General features: G+C 43.5%; 1 protein-coding gene and 1 pseudogene across 1 annotated transcript in view; one reads left to right on the top strand and one right to left on the bottom strand.

Moving 5' to 3' along the window:
- Nucleotides 1-71: 71 nt before the first annotated feature.
- LOC109483741 lies at nt 72-11,607 on the top strand (annotated as a pseudogene).
- Nucleotides 11,597-17,006, bottom strand: part of LOC109483675 (alanine--tRNA ligase, mitochondrial-like) — a 9,318-nt gene continuing 3,908 nt past the window's right edge. The window contains exons 10-23 of the mRNA XM_019786710.1: nt 16,817-16,967; nt 16,395-16,522; nt 16,093-16,231; nt 15,107-15,270; nt 14,695-14,808; nt 14,388-14,528; nt 14,054-14,191; nt 13,805-13,917; nt 13,504-13,612; nt 13,097-13,222; nt 12,806-12,916; nt 12,511-12,594; nt 12,035-12,148; nt 11,597-11,770 (exon numbers count right to left, since the gene is read on the bottom strand). Coding sequence (XP_019642269.1) covers nt 11,597-11,770; nt 12,035-12,148; nt 12,511-12,594; nt 12,806-12,916; nt 13,097-13,222; nt 13,504-13,612; nt 13,805-13,917; nt 14,054-14,191; nt 14,388-14,528; nt 14,695-14,808; nt 15,107-15,270; nt 16,093-16,231; nt 16,395-16,522; nt 16,817-16,967 — 1,806 coding nt within the window. The remainder of the gene's footprint in view (nt 11,771-12,034; nt 12,149-12,510; nt 12,595-12,805; nt 12,917-13,096; nt 13,223-13,503; nt 13,613-13,804; nt 13,918-14,053; nt 14,192-14,387; nt 14,529-14,694; nt 14,809-15,106; nt 15,271-16,092; nt 16,232-16,394; nt 16,523-16,816; nt 16,968-17,006) is intronic.

Raw genomic sequence — 17,006 nt, forward strand, 5'->3', positions numbered from 1 at the left:
CCTTCTCAACCTCAGGACATACGAAAAATTAAAGCATTTCAATAAAGAATTTGAATGGTACTATTTTTGTGACTCGTTAAATGTTTTAGCATTACGTATATGTAGACATGTTTGTAATAGCGATAAAACGAAAGTAATCAGGCGGCTCTAAATATACGGTGGCCAGCTCGGTTTCTGTGCCGACAGACGCTCATCAATTTCCAGCAGTGCCACTTGTTGCAGCTACTGTTTAAGATGGATGACTGTACTTTGGAGAAGCTTGGTGTCTCCCCGGGCGCACTCACCCCCAAGTTCCATAAGGACACGGCGGAGTACAACGTCACGGTCGCCAGTAACGTGGAGAAGATCAAGTTCGACGTCCTGACAAGCGACAGTGGCGCCTCCTATCAGATCAAGGTGGGAGGGTCCTCTTGTCGGCAAAACTTCTGCAGACTACTTTAGAAATTAGAAACAGGTGCAGCTAGCTGTCATCGCCAATTACTTGGGGTTTCGAAGTTACAAAAACACAACTGATCAAGCATTCTTATGTAATACTCATTTGTTTGAGTGCGTATACTTGTTTTCAGAATGGTAACCTGATACTCCAAGCCCCAGTGTTTGTCACACCTGATTTGCACGCCAGAAAAAAAAGTTGTTTGTTGTTTCGCAGGTGTTTTCTTACAGGTGGTTTGTTTACAAAAGCTCAGCAGGGGCACATGTTTATGTTCAAATACATTCCTTTTTATAGATTTTTGCTAATATTCTTTGCTCACTTCATCTTGAAAGTTATAAATACCATATAATACTTGACCAGGACTGGCATTAATGATTCCATATGGCGGTACTTACTGTAAATACCCTTAGCCTTACATTCTCACATCAACAACATATCTGATTTTAGTTCTACACAGCAGTTGGTAAACTTCACCTTCCTCTGATTGCATACATTGTTAACTGATACGCAAAGAGTTTAAGTGTATGTATAAACTATGTAAAGTGACAACTTGATCAATTAATTGGGGCCAATTGGATCCCTTTTAAACACCCTTAAGTGTTCATATCAAAATTCCTTCCAAGCAATATGATACCTAGCCTGGGTGCCATCCGATTTGTAACGGCAACCCCGAAAAAATCAGGGTTGCCTTTACAAATCGGATGGCACCCGGGCTATACAATACCTATCAGTGTATTCAAAATTCCATAGGCCTTTATGACTCAAATTGGCCATGTGACATGATGTAGAGTAGTGTTGCTAGACTTTAGACTACAGAACAACATCTTTCTCTCTCTCTGATATGTCAATGAAGGTTAGACCTTCTGGTACAACATTATATGATACAAAGTAAATCAAGTAATTGGATTGAGAGAATTTATCCAGTTGCCTGACTTACTTTGTATTGCACCTCTCTCAGCACATTTCAATCATCATTTTACTTTCTCACATCCCAACAGAACAGTGGTGGGGAGAAGACCATCCCACTGAAGGAGGGGGATGTAACAAACGTGCAGATTGAGGTTACGGCAGAAGACGGCACAGTGAAGATCTACACGGTAAACGTGAAGCGTCTGTCTGCAAGCGATGCCACCCTCACCACCCTGCAGCTGTCAGCTGGCACCCTGGAACCTGAGTTTGCACCAGGAACATACACCTATTCATGTGAGTTCTGTTTTTAATCACGTTTTTGATCTCTTTCTAAGTCTAACATTTGTAACATCAAATCTCATAATGATGCCAAGTACTCTTACACTGCAGAAAGCAAATACATCTCTCTAGTTATTCTAGACTTTTTGCCATTTGCTTTTTGACAACAATTAAAGATTTAGTGTGAGAATTCCAGTCATTCTCATGAACTTCATCCTCACTTCTGTTCGTAGCTACTTTACCTTGTCACATCAGCTCCCTGACCATCACAGCCAAGGCCCCCGACCCTAAGGCAGGTGTGAAGGTGTGCGGACAGACACCTGACACACCTGTGCAGCTGAATGTGGGTGAGACTCAGGTGGAGGTGGAAGTCACCTCACCTGATGGATCAAAGCAGCAGGTGAGACACAAACAGTTTCTTCCATGCTTTCCATAAATGTTGGAAGAATTTCCACTGCCCAGCTGACGAAAAGGACTTTTATGTAAATCTTTGATCCATTGGAATTTTTTCCACTCTTCAGTTAGTATTATGGAACAGAAGGTTTTAAGTAGGCTGTAGCAAATATGGCTAAACCTGTACTAAGTGATGACCAATACATAAGAACCACCTGGCTAATGAGGCCATTTTTTGTGGTCCCTTAGATAATTTTCCCCATTGACAGTAATTAAGAATCCTGTCCACATAGACCAATTTTATTGGTCCCCTGACTGGTCTTCTTGGACAGTTTTGACTGCTCAATCCCACCCCTGTTCTCCCCAGGTGTATTCCATCAGTGTAGTGAGGGAGTCCCATGGGCAGGTTTGTGAAGCTGGCTGACCCCAAACTGGCGCTGCAGCTGGAGTGTCCAGTGACTCTCAGTCCTCTGTATCGACCAATCAGCATCAGGGAGAGTGATCCCAAACACACCTACTCTGCCCCCTGCATCGACATCCTCACCAGGTAAGTGCCAGTAGAAGATACTAACCTGTCCTTGGTACTGAAAAAATGGTCTGCACCATACAAACTTAACTAGCCTGTCCTTGGTACTGAATTATTGATCTGCCCTACAAACACAACCACCTTCCATGGCTAACAGGGGAAGCTTTGGACTGCTGTTCATCGTGCTGGTCACAAAAAGTGGAGAAATTTTTCAGGAGCATTGAGGCTTTATGTGTATATATGATGTAAGGGTTGGTTGATGCTGTTTTCTGCTTTGCATAGGACCTCAAAACAGGACCCCTTAGACGAAAGCCCATTGCCTACTGAGTGGAGGATTGTGGACTTTGATATGGACAAGAAGGTGTCTGCAGCTGTTGTCAGCTGTATCTACACACATGCAGGTGAGTAGGAATACCTGCTAAACAGGTGATTATAAGCATGCATGTGAGTAAGAATGCCTGCCACAAAGGTGATTATAACACTTGTCATGCAGGTAAGAGTCACCTGTTAAGCATGTAAGGGCTATTTTCATGCAGGTGCATAGGTACACCTGTCTTATAGGTGGATAGAAGCATCTGTAGAAAATGAGCACCTGTTGGTCCTGTCATAGAAACACAATTTTTGCTAGTCTGTTGGAATTGATTACTTGGCTTTCCATTATAACAAGCCACAATAAGGTAGAAAGTAATCATTTCAGAACCACTATCTCACCTCCCAGGTTGTACAGAACAGATGAAGTATGGGGAACTCGGTGCTCATGCCAATGACTGCCAGCACAGGCCCAAGCCTGAACCAAACTCCACCCTGGTGACAGAGTCTGCCTGGTACAAGGCCGACTTTGCCTCCACCAAGAAAACTGATTCAGACATCAAGCACAAAGTGGAGGTAAGCTGTTTGTAGAGCAATTTAACCATCTGTCTGCTGAGGTAGCCTTTTGGTATTAGACTTGTAAATTGTAATGATTATCCAGCTAGGTAGCAGTGAAATCAAATGTTTTGATATACATGTATATCAATTCTTAGCTACTGTTTATGTTCATTCAGTGATATGTGATTCAAACTATGTGTTTCAGGTGCGCAGCTGGGAGAAACATCTCCACCATGTGACAGACTCCAGCCTGAAGGAGCTGGATGAACAGGCCAAGGACCATCTCAAGAAGTACAGAGAGGCCTTGCCAAGGATAGGTCAGTGTCAAGTCTGTTGTTTGTCAATATTGTTCTGAAACAGACAGTCAGGTCCCACAACTTTCCACATAAAGTCTGGAAAGTTAGTGTTTGTTAAAGCACCATGGTTGCATTCTAAAAATGGTTCTAGAAATTTGAGTATGTAGTTTGAGAATATAGAATTGACAATTTTAAAAATGAAAGTTATTTTTCTCTTTTTTTTAATGCCCTCATTTTTTCATCACTCATACTTTTTCCTTGCTTTCTTGGCCAAAACAAGAATGCTCTTCCACTTTCACTACTGGCATGATAACTAATTTTTGTCATATTACCCAGGGCAAAACCAGTCATACGAGCATGGGAAGTCCCCGCCTGGACTACTTGAGTAATGCAGCCCAGTGTTACGCCACCAGCATTAAGATGAAGGGGAAGGATGTGAGCCTGCACTGCAGCCTGGGACTGGTGCTGGAGGAACAGTACTATGCCAAGGACATGTACGGACTCAAGGAACAGGTGGGGAATTGCAAGGAGTTGTAGACTCATAGCCATATCTATCCCTGGCAAGAATATGCTATATTATCAGATTTGCCTTCATTAGTCTACATGTCAAAATAACAAATGCTGTGTTTATGTTGGAGTTTGTTTATCACAAGCTTCTTACTCCCAAATCTTAACCCAGGATGAAGATGATGACCTTGGCCTTGCTGGGCTGAACCTGGCAGCCAAGGAGAGTTCTAAGGAGGAGGAAATCGACGCCATCTGTAACCTGAGAGGGGTTCCCGCCACCGCACCGCTGGCTCGGAAACTGAAGGCCGTGGACGAGGAGTTCCACCACCTGTTAGACAGCGGGCAGACGGGAAAGGCTGAACACGTGCAGGCACTGTACGCATGGAAGTCCAAGCAGGCAACACAGGTAGGACGATACAGTCAAAAATAGGGGTATGAAATTCATAGAGGATTCTGCAAGCGCAGATGACCTTGCAAACTTCCATGTCTAATGTCTTTCTGTCCGTCACCCTACTGCCTTAAACCATGTAAGCAAAATAGAGAATTGGCAGCGAAATGGCTACTTCTGTGTGCTAAATGTTGAGCCCTACCTCAATGCCAATCCTAACTTTCCATTGAAGTGATTATCATTGTCACTCATCCAACATGCACTCTACACACCTCAGATGACAACCATCTACTCACCATACCTTTTTGGCCAACTCCTGTCATAGACCACCTTGTAGCAGTCCGACCAGCCAATAACTAATCATCATTAATAATTGTCTCTCAGGATGGTAAAGTTGCCCAGCAGGCTGAGGATGAGACTAACACGTTGGGGCAGGCGTACCTGAAGTTCCTGGACGCGTTGTCGCTGGACCAGAGTAACACCATGTACAACCTGCATGTGGGCAGGATGCTGCTGCTGCAGGGGAAGACCAACGAGGCACAGGCACGGCTGCAGCTGTCCGTCGGCATGAACCCTAAGAACCAGGCAGCCAGGTAACAGGCTTTGTTTCTGGCTTATTTAATGTTCCTTAAAGTTTTTCTTGGTAACATCTACTAACATAAACACATCAGGTCACATATCTGCACACACCTGCATGTTTAAACTGTATTTTTAACCCTTGGAGGTGCTGCACTAGAGATCTCTCAAAAGCACTCAAGTGGTGGATTTATGTATCCTGATGCATAATTGTTTGACCAAATACTTTGAGCCTTCAAATTAGTGTCAAGACAATCTAGAAATATGCAACCATGCATAGAATAGGATTTTGCTTTGTTCCAAAAGAATACTAGTAGCCTATTCAACAATGTAATGCAACAGCACAGGATACTACAAGACAATAGCATCATCAGTACAATGGATAAGTCCACAGCTGAAGCCTTGAATTCCCTGCAGGTTCTACCTTGGTCTGGCCATGGCGATGTTGCCTAAAGGCCCTCCCCAGGACCGGCTGGGTGAGACTATCACATTCCTGAACGAGGGGGTGGAGACAGTACTGGCACAGAGGTGTGCTCTGGTAGAGGGGGAGTGCAACTCAAAGGTAAGACTGCTTACACATGGACTTTACTTATCAAGGCTTGAAATTCATTTTGGGAATTTGTACACTGGTGAACCTGACCTAAAAAAATTGTGCACATAAAAACTTTTTTGCACATGACCTTAGAGTCAATCTTTCTCTGTGATTTGCTGTGTGTTGCAGCCAGCCGAGCCTGCACTCGGAGGACCTGTGGAGGCTGTCCAACCTGCAGATGCTGCGAGGCTTCCAGCTGCTGGGGCAGCTGCTGGCCAAACAGGACTCCCCACAGGGCTGTATGTCCGCCCTGGATGTCCTACACAAGTAAGTCTTGTTTCAATCATTGAAACAGTCACAACCTAGAAAATACTGTACTTCTGGATACTGGGGAGGTGTGCCTTCATATGTGGTAGCGCTGTTCATTGTTCTGTCTTCCCTCCCTCCACAGTGTGACCCTGCTGTCCTCCCAGGCCATGTGTGAGATGGTTCACCGGGGGGAGGTGTATCGGCAGGTGGAATGGATGCTGCTCACCTCCCACTACCAGCTGCTGGAGCACCTGGCAGAAAAGCAGGCTGGGAAGGAGGAGCTGATCGCCCTGCGGTGTCGTGACCTGTCTGCGCTGATCCGCGCCTGCAGCATCCCGCAGAACACAGAACTGCTCGCCATGCAGGAGAAGGTACCTTTTTCTACACTATTATATCCATGTTATTAATCATTATACATGTTATTACTGTGTCAATAGTTCCTCCATTTGAAGCCCTGTTTTGTCCTTTTACCTCACCTTTTCACCTTACTCTGCCCAGTGCCTCCCTCTGTGGCACATGGGGCTATTTTTTTTCTAGCAAAACCAGTTACTACATATGTATTGAAGTTTGAACAAATTTTCTGTCTGTATTGTGTCATTGTAAAAAAACTAATAACTGTCCAACACCTGTCCATTTGCCAGACGTGTCAGAAAGGTGTGCTGATCCGGCCATGTGATAGCAGTGCCCTGTGTCACCTGGCGTACGCACAGCTGGCCCGGTATGACGACGAACCGTCCACCGACGCGGCAGCACGCGCCCTCGCGAGACTCCCGCCCTCACCTTCCACACCTGCATCGGGCGTGGAGGGCAAACCTGTGGTGGGAGAACCACTGAACGAAATAACTGGTTGGTCTGACTCAGTCTGTTGTCTGCACATTCAGATTTAGGCTTTTTCTTCATTCTTCATATATACACCATGACACAATTCATCAAAGATATACTGAATACCAGAGAGCTATATGTCTACTTATAGCCATTAACACAGAATATTTCCATTCCTTTATAAAAGAAACAAACAAGCAGCCAATGAGCAGACAGTTTGTAAGCAAGAAACATAGTAGTTTTTCGTGCTTATCCCCAACAACACAACTACACAAGTCTTTTTCAACAGGTTATGGTGATTATATTGATCTGACACTTTTTGCACAGGCCAGCAGTGGTGGCAGGATAAAGTTGCTAAAGAGGAGGAGGAGAAAAAAGCAGCAGAGGCAGCCAAGAAGCCAGCTGGTGGAGCAGCTGCAGCACCTGCTAGAGGTGCTGCAGCACGGGGCAGAGGGGCACCAGCAGCAGCTGCAAGAGGAGGGAGGGGGGCAGCTGCAGGTCAGTAATGCAAATACCGGGTATGGTCTAGATGTTGGGAAGAACTACTTAATGAGAGGACTGATTCTGTGACCTGCACACTGTTCAGTGATACAAGTAGCTCAGCAGTGACAGTGGGTAACTGTTATTAAGTTGCTGTCCTTGGTGCTGAATGACATCCTGACACACAGATCCAATGACTTTTGCTTTTGTTTAATGCAAACATGTCAAACAAAACATAAACAGAGCTTTGGGTGAAGATGCTGTGATACATGTTAAGGTCAAAGAGTACAGTGGAGGTCAAGGTCAAGTGGTAAAGTTGAAAGTCAAATGCTCAAACAGGTACTTGAGGTGTCCATCAGCGAGTTTGTGATTCTTAACACGTATTCCTTTCTTTTATGCTTTGTTTTCTTCCTGTTGTTGACATTTCTGTTACTGATGTCATAGTGTTCTTACTAACCTGATTTTCCAGCTTCTCCTGTTGGGAACCCAAAGTCTGTTCCTTCCCCCTCTCCTTCTCCCAAACCTGGCACCCCAGCAGGGAGAAGTGCTGCCGCCGGGAAAAGTGCAATATCAGCAACCAAACCTGCCTCTGTACAGAAAGGTGCCACCTCCATCTGTCAACTAGAAAATGATGCAGACAAATTATGGAAAGCATGCTGAGAAATAAACATCATTTCAAAGCTGAAATGGTTAAAATGGGTGTTAATGGTGGAGACTTAAATGATCTGGAATAGTTTGTCTTGAAAATCAATTGAATACCTTGGATTGCATACAACTAGGCTGTGCATAAAGTTGGGAACATATTTTTAAACATTTCTGATGACTCTGATTTCCAGCTACAAGTTCTACAGCGTCCACCTGCTCTGCCAAAACAAATACGTCTTCATCCAAAACGCCAGCCGGGCGAGGTGCAATATCGACAACAAAGTCCTCCACAACACAGAAAGGTGTCAACAGATCAGATGTACCCACAGACTTAGCTAAAAACTGCTAAAGCATGCTCCAATCACAAACTTCTGCCAAGGCAACTTGTTTGAAATTTCTGCATAAACATTGCCAATGATAAACAGATGAACCTATCAAAGTGTTGCAATGGTAAAACATGGATCTCTTGGCAGGAGTAAATGATTCAATGGCAAAAAATGTTCAGGCTAGCCAAAGCACTGCATGCATATCAAAAACAGAGAGCTAACTGAAAGATAGTTGCACAATAACAGTAGGAAACTGCACATGCACCACAGATGAACGTCAAGTCTCTGCTTATGGCACAGAATGGGCATATAGATGTTTCAACAATGTTAACTTTGTCAAATTTGCCAGCCCCTGCTAGGGGAAGAGGTGCTCCCGCTGCCAAGGCTGCCCCACCCTCCAGGGGAGGTGCTGCCAGGGGTGGGGCAGCGGGTAAAGCTCCAGCCCCAGCCAGGGGAGGCGCTGCAGTCAGGGGAGGGGCTGCCAAGCCGGTGGCGGTGACCCCTGCGGCGGGGAAACCTGCGGGCAAACCTGAGGAGAAACCTGCCACACCCACCCAGGCACCAGGTCAGGGTTAGTTCCTTGTTATTCCTGAATGGTACTCATGTGCAATATTATGCATCTATCTCAAGCAACCATGCATGATCATGTGCCTGTGTTATGATCAATATACACACTGAAATCCGACAAGAGACTATCTATGTTGTTGTTGAAGATAACTTAAGGGCTAGATTTACCTACCTGTAAATACACTTTTGAAAGCCTTAGAAAGTTAGTATGATGCCAAAACACAGCAAACAATATGTTTCCCACCAGATGATAAATACTTCTTCCTCCTCCTTCCAGAGCCAGAGAAAGCCCCTGCACCGATCCCTGCCAACACTCCACTCAACAGGTCCAGCTACCGTCCGCGGCTGGGCCTGGCCAGGGCGCTGGCTCGCACAGACGACACCATCGACGACGCCAAGAAGTGGTACAACGAGGTCATGACTATGGCACCTGAGGTCAGCCTCACGTTTACTCACCTTTTGTTCGCTCATATTAGGTACCATATTCATGCCTCCTGACAATGTTCATGCTGAAAAGGTTGGATACTCCATTCGTAAACAATCAAATGGCAATGAAGCTCTTGAAGAAGTTGAAAGGGTTGTCCCCATGTCCATGCCAAGAGAATGTTATTATGAAGACAGAGAGTCAGAATTCTCTTCCTGTTGTCTTATATTAGGGACAGCACGATATTCCACCACATGCAGGTGTAGACAGTTGGACAATGTATAATGGTAATGATGTTATTCACCTTTTCCCCTATAGATCCATGACGCATACATAGAGCTAGCAGACATGCTGATCAAGGCAGAGCCCCTAGCGGCCGTGGACGTGTACTGCAAGTTCCCGTTCCCTGAGGAGCTCACCTTTGACGATGCATACATCCACGGCGAGATCGTACGGATCCTGATGAAGCATGAGAAGTTTGATGACCCCAGGCTAGCTGACAGCATGATTGCGTTTGGGAGGGTCATGGGCATCAGTAAGTCTGTTTTGTTTGTCGTCTAACTGGCAGAAAAGCAGTTATCTTATGCTATCTCATTGTTTCTAATTTTTTTCCATACTGTTTGGTAACATATTGCACTTTTAGATCACCATGGTTTGAATCAAGCCTTCAGAGTTTTGGACTATGCACACTATTGGTAGGAGTTGCAGCAGTGGACAGGGAGTGTTGTAAGCCATCTGTCTGAGTTTCAGAAAAGCCACACTTTGAGCATTTCCATGCTTTTAAAAAAGAGTATGGGTATACCATACTTCTTTTTTTTAAGAATACACATCATTCTTAATTCATAATTTAGCCTGAGCTTGGATGGATCTTTCATTCCAAAACTCAGATGGCAAAGAATCATGTTTCTCCATTTTTTCCAGCAACCCTTGACAAGTATGTGGGCATCCTTGATGCCAAGTACAAGACAACCATGCTGAAGAAGATCTACGCAGGGGTCCATGGGAAGGATGTGGACGACCCTGACCTTCAGGCATTCTTCAAGTTCAAGTGTTGGGACTGATCCTTCCAGACGCGGATCTAAACTGCTAGTCAACAGATGAGCAGCCAAAAGCCATTGGTCATTGACATCATTGGAAGACCTTTATGTGTAGGAAGAAGTGTTTGAATTTGAGGCCTTGGGTTGTTCAGATATGCTGCAAGAGAGTCAAAGTACCGGTAGTGGTGGTGGTGAAGAGTATTCCGTCCTTTAGTTTTGAGTGAATAGCACAGATGTTTGACTCTTGCTTTTAACTCCGTCCAAAACAGGGTGCTTTGGGGAATATTTAACTTTCAAACATTGAAACAGTGCCTGTGCTTAAGGATTTAAGACTAGAGTGCATTATACTGTAAGTTATAAGAGTGGAAGATTATACATAACTGTTGCTTCTGTCTTATCGGTGCAAACTAGCCACTGATGTTGTTATCCATAGAATGTACACTTCTATGGAACTAGCCATATATAATGACATGTACCAAAATTTGAACCACATTACAGTATTTCCATAGTTACTGTATTACCGGTACTACTGGTATTACTGTAAAAAATTAGAAGCAGATTTGAATGATTCTTGGTGTTTGTATTCAGTGGTTGAAGTTGTAGAGTAGGGTATTTTGTGGTCAGTTTATAATGTATGATAACTTTTTTTTATTTTTGTAGCTCATGCGGTTGCATATACAGACGAGATAATAGAGAATATAATAGTCATTTATTGATGTTTTCAATAAATTCTGCAAAAGAAAGTTGTCCAATACTGCATTATGCAAGATATGCAACATTGAATATTACCGGTAGAGATCTTTTCTAGATGTTTCTACTTGTGTAACTAACACAGACATTCCAGCATTTTTGGGGGTAGTAGTAGTGAAGTTGAAGTTATCAAAGGACCTCCAGGAGATCTTAACTTTAAGCCCTAGGGCTACAATACTGCTGGTTTTTAAAATACTGTTAAAGGAACATATTGCAAAGCCCAAAACTTATTATGACATACATGATCAAAACTTGTGCATCAGTAGTAGCAACTTGGCTTATGGCTTGACCAACTCCACAGCCCTATCATTTTTTAGTAAAAATGAGGTATGGGAACCCTGATTCTTACTCCCTCAAAATTGTGCATCATGGTACAAATTTTCTTCTCAGGCCCAGGTTTTATCTCTTGTAAAAGTTCAGCATTTTGTACTTACAAAATTCTATCACCGATATATATATGTATCTATATATATATAGAGAGAGAGAGAGCACAAACTGGTGAGGTTGAATGTACACATCTTCAGCTACTATCATCTCAGAACTCCATGTGCGTATTTCCTGGCTGCTATGATGGCGGTTTGCGTGCCAGCTGGGTTTTCGCCTGCAGCTGTTGCCGACTTCTCATCTCCCCGCCCCTTTGCCTTGATCTCTGACATCACCTGGTCCAGCCAGGTGCGGGCCTCCAGGCCTCTGGACGCCATCACCTGCAGGAAACAGTTCTTGTAACTTTCTTAAAGTGTCCTTTTTAGTTTCTTCCACTAAGAGTGTGGTCTCAGTTTTTTTAATTCAGTATCCTTTTTAGTTCTTAACATGTCACAAATGTTCAACATCACTTTGTCCAGCCAAGTGCTGACCTCCAGTCTCAAACCTGTATATACTGTACATGGCCTTTATCATTAGTAAAAACAGTAAAGGTATAGCTAACGTTAATCATCTAGATTTTCTATTCTGATGTGTAGTTTACTGACCTCAGGCACCTTACACGCGACCCTGACTGAAGCTGCCCTGGTGTCTGTACCAAACAGCATGATGGGTGTGTCTGGTGCCAGCTCACTGCAGAGTCTCACCAGCGTACGCAAAACCTACAAAACAAAAACATAGAGAAACATCAGTTACAAGCCCTTGGTTTTTATATTGAATAAACTATTCTCTCTCTCTCTCTTGGTTCATATTCTATAAACTTATCCATATAAGTTCATGCATGTGCATATCTGCCGATCTTAAAACTGCATCTAAAGAGATCTCCAATGCAGCATCCCCCAGTATAATGTAATCCTGTACACCAAAACTGTGTATACCTGGGGTGCTGCACAAGAGATCTCTCAAAAACACTGTTTTTTAAACTGGGGGACATATCGGTATGTAACCCAGTGGATAAATGTTTATGGAGGTTATAAAGCATAAAACTGAAACTTTAAAGTGAAGAGTAGACCAGAGTTGGTACCTTAAGGTTTGGTCCTAGTCCCGTGTCAGTAACAAGAACAACATCTCCGTTTCTGTCCACCAGGCTCTGGGCAACTCTTTCCACCTGTGGAACAAAAGCACAGAATTATGTAAATGTTGTAAGATTTAGAGTAATGTTTCCGTTCAAAATACACAGATTGAATTATCATTGGGCTTTTACAACTCACTAAATGATTTATAGTACTAGTATATGCTAACTTGGAATCAAAAAATGCCTTTATGTACGCTTCCACATCCCTTCTTGAATGCAGAATGAATATTGATGATAAACATACGTTTTGCTTCTGCAGTTTTTTCACGACTCTGTTGGCTTGACTCTGCAGCCGATCCAGGTTAACCTGCAGTTCCAGCCTCTTCCACAAGGGGAGGTTAGCTGTATCTACCCTCTGTAAGGGACAAATGTTGGTAGATATTACATTTGTACATCTATTGCATGACTATATATGTATATTGAACAACAGTATCTTTATTTGTCAAGCTGCAAAACTGCCCTGAAACTGACATAACATAATTTTGCAGATATGTAGCAGAAGCTGGTTACATAAGTAAGAAACAACACTGCCTACCCTGATCAGCTTCCCAACATCCCTATAAACCTCCTCCATCTCCGTAAGTGAAGATGTCTCCCCATTTAAGACCACCTGCTCCAGAGTCTTAGCTCTCTCCTCTAGCTCAGCACCAGTCTTTCTTGCCTGCAAAGAGAAAAAAACAGGGCGTCTTCAAACTAGAGAAATGTATTTGTCAATTTTTGAGTTATCAATATCCAATTAACTAACCAACCAAAACTGGTGAATTGACTGCTTTATTGGTAGAGATAACTAAGCAGGGAATCTTGTAAAAAAACTCACACAACTTATGGGAATCAAACCCCTGACCCTTGAACTTGAATCATAAGCTTCAGCTTTAATTTCAGGCAGAAAAAAGGTTTGAAAACTTCTGATGACTCCACAACATGAGAATACATGATACCCACTTCCAGAGCCTCGCTCCCCGTGATAGCTATAATCCGACGTGATCCTATCTCGTTTCTTCTCTCGTAGCTGATAACAAAAGCTTCGATAGATGCTGTGTTGTGAACATGCCTGGAAAGACAAACAGAAAGGCCAGATTATATAGCAAAGACACAAGTCTGACTCCTCGTCTTTTTCAGGGTATTGTTTATTTGTGACCTGGCAGAAGTACATGTATACATAGTATATACTAAACATTTACTTTTCTCTGGATCAGGCATATACAGACACAGTTCACCCTAAATACAAAACTTCAGTACTAACGTTCCACAGCAGAGTTCAACTGAGGTCACACATGCAGCTCCACTAGATGGGTTTGTCACCAGTTCCTCCACAGGGGTTCCAACAGACACAACTCTCACTGGGTCAGGATACTCCTGAAAATAGACAAACAAAACAAATCAACAAACTTGAGTATCATATTTTCACATTGCCCACCCAGGGTACATGTACTGCTGAAAAGTATACTTATACTACAGTGAACTCAAAACAAATGTTACAGTTAGTGTGTACCTCATCCATGGTCCTGATGCCCTCCACCTGTTTAGCCTGGTTTAGAGACACCTCCCTGGAGTAGACACACTGTTGTCTGTCCACCATGGCCTGTACTGTCTCTTCTACTCTCTTCAGCTCCTCTGGGCTGGGCAGACTCTGTACAGGGGGAGATGTCATCATAGCTGGTGTGACTAATACCAATCACTGATAGTCTAACCTTGATTTCTTGTATAGATGCCCTTCTTAAATGATGGTAACAACAGGCTCTTGTTAAATTTAATTTTAAAAAAAGAGCATGGGAAAAACGATAACACCAGCCGCAGATGATGTATCAGAGTCTCAAGAACCTCACCTTTACAGAGAAGTCGAAGCGGAGCCTGTTGGGTCCGACGTGCGAGCCTCGCTGCTCACACTCCTCCCCCAGCACCTCCCGCAGGCCGTGGTTCAGCAGGTGGGTTGCCGTGTGCCTCTGCATACACCCCAGCCGACGCTCCTGTTAACACAGGCCAGTTTAGCTGTTACTCACTCACTCACTCACTCATTTGTTCTTTTGTTCCTTCCTTTCTTCCTTCCTTTCTTTCTTCCTTCCTTCATCCATCCATACATCCATCCATCTGTTTATACATTATTTTACTGTCCCCCTCTCTCCCTGGTCTTACCTGATCTATGTTGAGCTGTACTGTGTCGTCCACTGTGAGGGCAGTTTGAGCTTGTCCCTGGTGCAGAACGTATCCTCCACACACCTGCACGCTTTCAGTGGTGAACACCACAACCTGCCAGGGAAACAACCTGTCATGTCACATCAATCAATCAGAGCAGTTTATACCTGTCTCTTATATATATGGAGCTAACTTAAAAATTGAGGCATGTAACAAGTTCCTCTACCTAAGTTACCTACATGCATATTCATTCATTATCCTGTTTTATACTATAGTAACCAACAAAAAAGACACCTGCACTTATAAAAAAAGCCACTAGTGGGCCCAAATTTAGCCTAAACCTAACTTATAATGTTTTAAACTTTGTGTAAAGATAAGAATGAAAAAGCATTAATCATGATAAAAAGTTTACCCCATTTTTGGTCATGTTTCCCTGGTCGCTCTCCTGTCCACCTGCCTCTGGGTAGAAACACGTCCTGTCCAGGATGACAGAACAGACATCACCTCGTCCCACACTGTCTACCAGCTGTCCTGCCTTATACAGGGACAACACATGTCCTTCTGGGGAGGGGAACTCTGGGAAAAACAAACAAACAAAGCAATCAGATATACCAGGTTTCAGACTTTGAATAAATAAATAGATTTCACCTCACTCACAGAAACAGACAAGCCAAAAATAATTTCATGTTAAACAAGGGCATCTACCGTAACTGATTAGAGATTAAAACAAGGGAAATTGTAGATTTCAAACCTCCGTTTTTTTTGTGTTCTATTGGTTTAGATTATTTGTTTGTGTGTAGTATGAAAGTTATGTGCGTAATATGTTTGTATGTGTTTGATGGCTACTGACGGTTGGTTTGGTATGGACTGTTGATTAACGTGTCTCACAGTCTGACAGCCTGCACCGTCACCCGCGCCATTACCCCCGCCGTCATCCCGCGCCGTCATTGCTGCGCCGTCACCCAAAATTTTTATCGGAACCAGACACCCCTCTGTTTGACCCCTTTTGAATGCTAAGACCCAAAACTGCAACCGCCCCATTCCTTAACAACATGGTAATTACCATTTTCAGCATGGCGGGGGTGTCCGGAGCACTTAAAAACCTTTTATTTCGACGCCCATAAACACATATGCAATTAAACAAAAACGTTCTGCATCATCTGCAGCCCAATAGCAATACGTATACCGAACCACAGACAAATCCGTCCAGCCGATCGCGAGAAACAGCTGCTGACAGAAATGTTTCGAACCATAGTAAAACCTCCTCGCGGAAGGATATCTCCTTCCCCGGAGGTAAAAATCAGTATCTTCAGTTATACTGAAAAATGAATAATGGAATGTCTGGCATGCTAGTATTTTATCAAAGCATTAGATGACAGACATGCTTACAGTACTGACCATATTTTCCTGAGTCTGTGAGCCTGTACTTGTACTTCAGTGAGTTGTCAGTAGGGGGCACTCCTAAGGCTTGTAGCTGCTGAAGACTGTGGGCATCAAGGGTGGGCACCTGAGCGATCTGCAGACCCTGCGTTTTTTTCTGGGAACGAAAACATAATTTCTCAATCTTGGGGCAGTTTTGGATTCTGTAGGAGAGGAAAGGAAAGAAGCGCCATTCAGATTTTAAGACTGTGGTCTGAAGGAAGGAACAAAGGGAGGAGGATAGATATGAGAAAAACATGAAAAAGACAAAAGGAGGTTACCTGCAGGGCTTCCCTCTCTATCCTGCTGTACTGTTCCATGTCCATCCTGAAGCCCCTGTTACTCACCATGGACTCTACCATGTCTGTGGGGAGGCCCAGGGAGTTGTGGAGAAACCAGCCAACCTCAGCTGCCAAAAATCAACATTAGTAGAACAATCAGAAAGAACCTTTCACAGAATGTACAAAATAACTTTGCCAAAAAGCCTCACAAACTACTAGTATACTTTACGGATAAAATGTAAACAAGGCATGATTCTAGTCAAACACAGGGCCTCTAACTTAACAAAGTTCTTTGTACACCACTGGTTCTACTCCAAACTACATTGTCCCTGCTGCAGTGTGAAGAATTCCATCCCACATGTGACTGAGTTTCCCCCTTATCTCATCACTATTTTCAGACATGCTATTGCCGCCACACATACCTGGAAATAAGGTTGATTTGTCCATTTTTCTTACTGTCTTAGACATGAGTTTCTTCCCTTTCTCAAGGTTGGACAGGAAGAGTGCCTCGTCTTCATTGATAGTATCCATCACCTTCTCCTGACTGGAAACAAGTTCTGGAAATGCTTCACCCTAAGAAAAGGACAAAAAATGAATGAATTCATTCATTCA

The sequence above is a fragment of the Branchiostoma belcheri genome, unplaced genomic scaffold (genome assembly GCF_001625305.1).
Source record: "Branchiostoma belcheri isolate BF01 breed outbred unplaced genomic scaffold, Haploidv18h27 scaffold66, whole genome shotgun sequence".
Taxonomy (NCBI): Eukaryota; Metazoa; Chordata; class Leptocardii; order Amphioxiformes; family Branchiostomatidae; genus Branchiostoma; species Branchiostoma belcheri.